Raw genomic sequence first — 9,007 nt, forward strand, 5'->3', positions numbered from 1 at the left:
GTGGCTTGTCCTTGAAGGGAGATATGGCAGTGCACAGGGAACAAAAGCAAGATAGACCCAGCTGTCAAGCTGACCTCCCAACCGAGAGAGATAGGGACAAGCTTGACGGTGGGGTGAGGGAAGCAGGGGGTCAATATCTTAATCCATTTAGCTGATCTTCGGTAATTTTCCGGACCATAATCAATCAATCCGTTCTGATCCTCAGCGTCAGTGGCGAGCGTCCGGTTCATGAATGGACTTGGACATTTCATCCAATTTCATGGTCAGACCAGACATACTGCGTAGCAGTTCACTAGCCTGACCCCCGATGGAGCCACTCCACAGTCCGGCCTGAGATGTTACGATACAGTTCCTCAATCAATGTCACTCTTTGATCTAATACCTTCAGTCGGTCACACAACCTCTTGGAGAACCGAAAAGTAAGTCAGCACGACCTGGTCATCAGGTTGCTAGAGAAGCGAGGAGACTAAATCCTCCTCGCTCTCCCCTCGTACCCTCTTGGGACCTCTCAGTAGTCTTAGATGCTCTGCAGAGGCCTCCCCTTGAGCCTTTGTGGTCAGTCGATCTTAAGCCGATCTTGTCAATGAAGACAGCGCTCCTGACCGCATTGGCCTCCATCAAGAGGGTAGGGGACCTGTAGGCATTTTCGGTTGACGAAGCGTGCCTGGAGTTCGGGCCGTCCTATGTGCGGATATGTGCCCAAGGTTCCCACCACTCCGTTCAGGGACCAGGTGGTGAACCTGCTAGCGCTGCCCTTGGAGGAGGCAGACCAAGCCTTGGCACTGCTCTGTCCAGTACGCGCTCTCCGCGCTTATGTACGACAGGATGCAATGTTCAGGACCTCAGACCAGCTCTCTGTCTGTTATGGTGGAGAGTGGAAGGGAAGGGCTCTCTCAAAGCAAAGGCTGTCTCACTGGATTGTGGACATCATTGTTTTGGCTTACCAGCAGCAGGGCCGTCATGCCCCCTTGGGGTCAGGGCACACTCCACTCTGAGCGTGGCCTCCTCTTGGGCTTTGGCGCATGGCGCCTCGCTAACAGTCATCTGCAGAGCTGCAGGCTGGGCGACACCGAACACATTCACAGATTCTACTATCACCGAGTGGAGCCCGCTGTACCGCTGGAACGGCCGAGAGTTCAGTCTTGGCTCCTCCTAAACATAATGCGATATTGCCCACGTGCCCCCATTAATTTGTTAGTAATTTTTATTATTAAAATGTCTGATATTTACTAATCATCAAATATGCATGTGTGTGTGATTGCATCTCAAAAGAAACAAAAGATTGTGTGAAACGGAGTAAAATTGTGTGCATATCACTCTCACGCAGCGAGATATATATAATTTTTTTGTTATATCAGCATAACATGTTTGGTTGTTGTATTTTTATTATTAAAGTGTATGTCTTGCTTTGTTCTAATGCTCTCATCTTCAAAATATAAGTTCTAAAAATTGTTCTAAAAGTTTTCATCCTCCAGGAAAATCACTCTCAGCAGGGGTTCAAGCAAATATCCCCCACACTCCAGTTTTTTCTGTTGCATGTTCTTTTGCCCTAGGCAAATTAAAGTCTACAAAAGGGGAGTTAACGTCCACCCCTTCTTCCTTTGCAGGAAAAGTGTGAGCCTGCACTTCTTCACGCACTTAGTCTCTTTCTCTCTCTCTCTCTCTCTCTCTCTCTCTCTTTCTGTGTGTAAAGTGATGGGATTGATTATGTGGTTGTGGCTTGTGGGATTTATTGTTGAGATGGTCAGGGTTTGTGGTGCAGGTCTATCCTGTGGTCTGCAGGACAGATTTGTTTCAGAGAGCTTGTATAAAGAGGGAGATGTGATAATTGGTGGTCTGTTTCCAGTTCATGTTGAATCTCCAGAGCCTGATCATGCTTTTACTGAAAAACAGCATGGTGGTCGCTGCCATGGGTAAGTATAATGTGCGTGTTTAAAATAAACTAATAGGCAGAGTTGTAGAGCAACTGTTAACCATTTTTGCTAACTATAATTCGCCTATAATTCATTATTAATAATTCATATAATAAATAATTATTTATTACTGCAATCTAATGCAGTACAGTTAATTAAATTATATTTTGAAAACCAATTATTTAGAAAAGCCAAAATTTAGGTTGCTTTTCAAAAAACATTTTTTTAATATTTTGTCATAATGTTAAGAATCTTCCCTTCATACAGCCTTTCCATCATATCATATATTACCAAACTGTGTCATCTATTGAATTCCTCCTGTAATGCAACACATTCAACTTTACATTTTTTATTCTCCCCCAGTGTTGACCTTCGCTCATACCGCTGGCTCAAAGCAATGATCTTCACCGTGGAGGAGATTAATCAGGACCGTGTTCTGCTACCAAACATTACTTTGGGGTACCTAGTAGCTGATACCTGCCTAGCTGAGGGCACAACACTGAGTGCTGCTTTAACTCTGGTAACAGGGCAAGAGGAGATAGTGTCAGGCACAGAGTGCAACAGGTCTCCAATGGTGCCTGTTATTGTCGGTGATGCTCGTTCCTCTGCCTCCATAGTGGTGGCTGACACACTGGGAGCATTTGATATCCCCATGGTATAATAAAATGTTCTGAATTTTTACAGCTGAGATTATATTATTTTTAAACAACAAATTCAGTAATCAGAAATTCATACATTTCAGTGAAATGCTTCCCTTTCCTCCCAACTCTTGTCCTGTGCTTTGTCTGCCCAGGTGAGTTATTTTGCATCCTGTGCTTGTCTGAGTGACAGTCGCAGATTTCACTCTTTCCTGCGTACTGTTCCCAGTGATGCCTTCCAAGCCAAGGCCATGGCCCGTCTGCTGCACCTGCTGGACTGGACCTGGGTAGGGGTGGTTGCAGGGGATGATGAATATGGTAAAAGTGGTGTGCAGCTGCTCTTGAAAGAGCTTGAAGGTACAGGGGTGTGTGTGGACTATGTGGAAGTCATTCCTAAATCCCATTCCCAGAGCAGGATCAGGCGGATTGTGGAGAGGATCCAGAGTTCCACAGCTCATGTGGTGGTGACTTTTGCCATCGGTCCAGACCTTGAAGTTGTGTTCAAGGAAGTGGTACTGCAGAATGTGACCAACAGGCAGTGGATAGCCACAGAGGCCTGGAGCACCTCCACTCAGTACTCCGACCCAGCAAGCATTCCTTTTCTAGCCGGTACCATTGGTTTTGCCCTCCGCCGAGCTGATATTCAGGGTCTTGGTGCTTATCTTGCCCAGCTGAGCCCTGTAAAGCAGCCAAATGAACCATTCGTAAAAGATGTCTGGGAAGAAATATTTGGTTGCTCCCTGGCACAGAACTGGCAGCCTTCATTTAAAATACCAAAGTGCACAGGCTCAGAGAATGTGGAGAAACATGGTGGCATCTACACATATGTTTCACAGCTGAGAGTTACTTACAATGTGTATAAGGCTGTGTATGCTATTGCCAACGCTATTCACAACATGATGGCCTGTCAGCCTGGTAGAGGGCCGTTTGAAGATGGAGAATGTCCTGATATGACCTGGATAAAGCCCATACAGGTAGACAAAAATCTAGATAACAAAAATTGAAATCTTCATTAAATAATTAAAAATTATTTGTTATATATAGGCTATATATTTAATAATTAATTAATAATTAAAATGACTGCACATTTTCCTTTTACAGCTCTTGCACTACTTAAAAGCAGTAAACTTCACAACACCAGTGGGTGAGCTGGTTTATTTTGAAGATAACGGCGAACCATCTGCCTCTTATGACATTATGAACTGGCATGTAAATGAAAACGGAGCAGTGAATTTTGTCCAGGTTGGACAGTTTGATGTAGTCAAAGGACCAGGCCAGCAGCTGAACATAAACCTTGAGAAAGTGGTTTGGGGTGGGGGCTGGGCAGAACAGGTAGGAGTCCTGTGACTTTGGTTAATTTTTTAAGCCATCAATTAAGCCATACTGTATAAACATTAAATAACGAAAAAGGCAAGTGACATTTATTTTATTACACAAGCAGATTGTCAAGCAAAAAAAAAAAACATATATATATAATATTGTGTCTATTGTTTCATATTTTACAACAAATGTTATATATATATATATATATATATATATATATATATATATATATATATATATATATATATATATATATATATATATATATATATATATATATATATATATAACTTTTGTTGTAAAATATGAAACAATAGACACAATATTCAAAATGAAGACAAAAAAGTATTTAGACAATTTTAATAAATATTTGAGAATTGAGAATAGGTTTAGCATTTCGTTTTGATATTCTGTTATCTATGCAAAGAAAGTTTGTGGCTTAGGAGATGAAAATACAAATAGAGAAAAGAAAGAGCCTCAATCCAGCTGTATCTTTATAAATATTAGATTTATTTTTTTGTGAAATCTAAGAAGACAGCTGTTGCTTTGTTATTACTGTATTTTTTTCTATTAAGGGTCAGCATGATTCTTTTGCAGTGTTGAGAGGGAAGGGGAAATAAATCAGCAAACAGAATTTAAATGGCTGGAATCTCCAGCCACATGAAAACAGTCTGTGTGTGGTGTTACCTGTGTGTTGGTATTATGTGTGTGGGGTATATGTTTATTATCATGTGCATTAACCCTAATTACTGTATTCTGTATATTTTCATTAATGTGTTTTTGTGTATGTACCCATCATCCTTTAAATAAGGGACATAGCTGATAAAAACCTTTAATGGACAGACCTCTGGTGTGAAAGAAGAGATATGCTATGGGAGTCTATGATTTTGTATCTGTATTGCATGTGAGAGAAGAAAAAAAAAATCTGCTGTTCTTTATGTGCTTGTTGTGCCCATGTGACAGATATAGTATTGTTAGAGGGCTGCTGTGAGTCTGATGGAGTTTCTTCCTCTATCATTTAGGTTCCTGTGTCAGTGTGCAGTGTGAGCTGTCCTCCGGGCACTAGAAAGTCTGTGCAAAAAGGAAAACCCATCTGCTGTTTTGACTGCCTCCCTTGTGCAGCAGGGGAAATCAGCAATGTGACAGGTATTATTAACATACGTAAAAACATTTAGTTTCTAAATAATGCTGGTCTATTAAGTGTAAGGCCACACTTTTCATCTTTATCATAATGTTCCAAAGACTCTACAGAGTGTAGGAGATGCCCAGAGTGGTTCTGGTCAAATACTGCAAGAACAAGGTGCATCCCAAAGGTTGTGGAGTTTCTGTCCTTGCAAGATACCATGGGAATTGTCCTGATGGTCTTATCTGTCACTGGGGCGACACTGACCACAACTGTTCTGGCTGCCTTTTTCCGTCATCGTAACACACCCCTTGTGCGGGCCAACAACTCAGAGCTGAGCTTCCTGCTATTGGTGTCGCTCACCCTCTGCTTCCTGTGCGCCCTAATTTTCATTGGTCGGCCTGCGCCATGGAACTGCATGCTACGTCACACCCTGTTTGGAGTGAGCTTTGTGATCTGTATCGCCTGCATCCTTAGTAAGACTGTGGTGGTGCTGGTGGCTTTTCGAGCCACTCTGCCTGGATCTAACCTGATGCAGTACTTTGGGCCCATCCAGCAGAGGGCAGGCATCATCCTCTGCACACTGATTCAGGTTGTCATATGTTTTCTGTGGCTGCTGCTGGCTCCCCCTCTGCCCACAGAGAGTGCAGGTGAGCTTGGCGCTCAAGTGATCCTGCAGTGCACAGTGGGATCTGTTGTGGGGTTTGTACTGGTGCTGGGCTACATCGTTCTGTTAGCAGTAGTCTGCTTCCTACTGGCCTTCTTTGCTCGAAAGCTCCCAGACAATTTCAATGAGGCTAAATTCATTACTTTCAGCATGCTGATCTTCTGTGCTGTTTGGATTGCATTTGTGCCGGCGTACGTCAGCTCACCGGGGAAGTACACAGTGGCTGTGGAGATTTTTGCAATTTTGGCTTCCAGTTACGGCCTGTTGTTGTGTATATTCACCCCAAAATGTTACATCATTCTGATTAAACCTGAGAAAAATACAAAAAAGAACATGATAGTAAGATAAGTAGATAAAGTGTGCAAATGCAAGACTTCTGTGAAAAAGCAACATTTTGTGAGAAGCCAATATTTATGATCACAATAGCAACAACAACAACAGAAATCTGCATTTAGTTTAATTAAACATTCTACTCTAATTGTATAAGTGTTTTGTTTGTATATTTGTACTTGTGTATTTCAATGTATTGTGTCTCAGTAAACAATATGATTTTAATGAACTTAATGAAAATTACCTGAATAAACAGAAAAAAATAGCAGGATATAAGGTTTCATGGGCTTCCCCTCTCTACACTCAACCAAACCCATAACTCAGACAATGTGTAGGAGTAAGGTAAAGTGCTACTGCTAAAGAGAGAGTTTATGCAAACATTTCTGTCATCATTTAATCACCCTCATGTCCTTACAAATATATGTGTGCCTTTCTTCTGTAGAACACAAAAGAAAATGTTTTCAATGTTTGAACAACATGAGTTATGTCTAATGACTTAAATTATAATTTACAGTGTCTTTGTTACATATGTTACATGTATTTAGTAGTAATAACAGTAAATATTTACAAGCAACTAACCATAGGCCTATCCCTAATTCTAAATGTATAAGTACATGTTGTTCATTAATATTACTCAGTACTGTATAACTCAATACTGTATAACTAACTGTATAATTACACTATAACAAGGACACCTTAAAATAAGCTGTATCCAAGAATTTTCACTTTTAGGGGAATCCTTTAAAGTTATCAATTAAAGGACAAAACAGCCACCCTTGGATTTTTACCAAGGGATAAATTACAAGATTACAGGGTGACAACCAATCAAAGAGTTCTCACAGGATAATGTAAAATAAAAACCTGTGTGGGCCCAACATGTTCTAGTACAAGCACTCTTAAAAAAAATAAATAATAATGTTTGCTCAGTGTTTCGAGGATGAAATGTACTACAATGCAGTGACTCTAGAGATTCCCCATTCAAACACATTACAGAGAGATAGATGGGTTATCAGTAGTTACTTTGTCTACAGTTATTAGTAGAGATGCACCGATACTAAATTTCGATACTGATTATTCAGAATGATATCGGCCGATGCCGATAGTTTGTTTTTTCTTATGGGAAAAAACCTCTCCCAAATAATGCTGCAAACTAAACAGAAAGACCCTCTCATTTGGTGCACAATAATATTTCTGCCAGGACCACTATCGTCAAAGATTGCCAGTGTGGTTCTGTTTTGGGCAAGAACTCTCGGTGCATCCATGCAGCCTACCATGGATAATAGCAGGGAGAGCTATAATAACCCCCTTAGGGTAAACAGAACAGAACCACAGTATTTTGATATCAATAATTTTCTTTATGACAATAATTCAATTTACAACATAATTGGGGAAATTAGTCTGATTCAAGAGGAATATCAGAAAGCCCAGTCCTGACTGGACGAGAGGAGGAGCTGGGGATGGAGAAGGGTAATTAGCTCCTGAGCAACGTGATAAAGCTGCTGATAATACTAAATTAACCATATTTTATATGAATACGGTGATAGGCGTCGTATTCCTATAGGTAGATGTGGATCAGCTGACAGTCAGCCAACTTTCATTGAGCAAAGCTCCGATCTCACGCAACATCATACCTCCTCCAAAAATGGCTCTGATAAACACGTGCTCCCTGAAAAACAAAACTTTTATACTTAAAGGGATAGTTCACCCAAAAATGAAAATTCTGTTATCATTTACTCACCCTCAAGTTGACCTTACTCACCTTTCCAAAAAACAGTTTTAAACTGTTAGAGGAGCTAAAGAGTCACGGGCACACACACACACACACACACACACACACACACACACAATACATAATCGCATTATCCCTGGATAACTTTTGATTCACTATATGTTTGTGTTGTTCAAACGATCTGCAAATCTAGCATCAAACTGAGCTTTGTTTATAAACATCCGTTACCGAAATTCCAGGAACAAACAAATACACTTGCACAACTCCGTTGCTGCTCCGGAAAAACAAACTGCATCCACTGTTCCCTTAATTCAGTTTTTTTGGGAAGCTGAACAAGGTTATTTTTCCCTCACAACCAAAAACTCACTTCTTTGGTGACATTGTTGATTTTGTGGTCTAAAAACAAAATGACAAATCTTTCTCGAGCAAGTCCTGTGCAGTTCTGCAGACGACTTCCGAAACCCAAACGAAGCATGTTGATGGCCGTACTTTTGCTCTCCCTCTGGTTGATGTGTGCATGCGCTCTTCCAGGAGAAGTGCCCATACAAGGAATCCCACCCTTTATGACGTCATACATGGCCATAATAAAAAAAAAAAAAGAAAAAACAGTTCTGAAACTTATACAAACCCGGAAGAAGTGTATTTGGCCCAGAAATACTCTGCTATACATCCAACTTGAAAAGTTTTTTGAAACTTTGGCCATGTTTAGCATGAGAATCCAACTCTTTAACAGTGTAAATAAGTCAGAATGCACGAAATACCATTAGACATCCTCTTTAATGACTTAATTTCCACTCATAAGCTGGACTTCATGTTCATCACTGAACCTTGGACAAATGTAGGAGATTTGAGTAACAAACCTGGTACTTGCTGACTATTCTTTTTACAACTCTATTGCTATCGACCACCGCGTTTAATAGTTTTGAAGTCCAACTTTTACAACTTGACTGGTCTGGACCTTTTGCTATTGCAGTAGTTTATTGGCCACCACACTCAGCTTAAGACTTTATAGCCGATTTTTCTGAGTTTTTAGGGGATCTAAATACTAAGTTTTATAGTATTTTGTTGTTGGGCAATTTTTTTTTTTTTTAAATTTTGTGTAGGAAGTGAAATTTAAGAGTTATAATGTTCTATGACTTTAAATAGGATTTGGGATAATATCGCGCGAACGCGCCCCGCGATTTAGATAGCGGGAGATATCAATCTGGGCAGTTGTGATAGTACAGAGGGAGAGATGAGATGCACTCTAATTTGCTGCGGCCATTCATGATGTTGCCTCTGTCT

At 40.6% G+C, this 9,007-nt stretch overlaps 1 protein-coding gene across 1 annotated transcript; it reads left to right on the plus strand.

The window, feature by feature from the left end:
* Window positions 1–1,740: 1,740 nt before the first annotated feature.
* Window positions 1,741–6,012, plus strand: LOC307131348 (extracellular calcium-sensing receptor-like; the record flags this gene model as incomplete). The annotated part of the gene is made up of 6 exons (XM_079824947.1): window positions 1,741–1,913; window positions 2,277–2,568; window positions 2,707–3,525; window positions 3,653–3,883; window positions 4,897–5,020; window positions 5,117–6,012. The coding sequence occupies 6 exons, from the start codon at window positions 1,741–1,743 to the stop codon at window positions 6,010–6,012; spliced, it is 2,535 nt and encodes an 844-aa protein (XP_079681073.1).
* Window positions 6,013–9,007: the final 2,995 nt, after the last annotated feature.

Source organism: Gobio gobio (genome assembly GCF_949357685.1).
Source record: "Gobio gobio genome assembly, chromosome: 9".
Classification (NCBI taxonomy): domain Eukaryota; kingdom Metazoa; phylum Chordata; class Actinopteri; order Cypriniformes; family Gobionidae; genus Gobio; species Gobio gobio.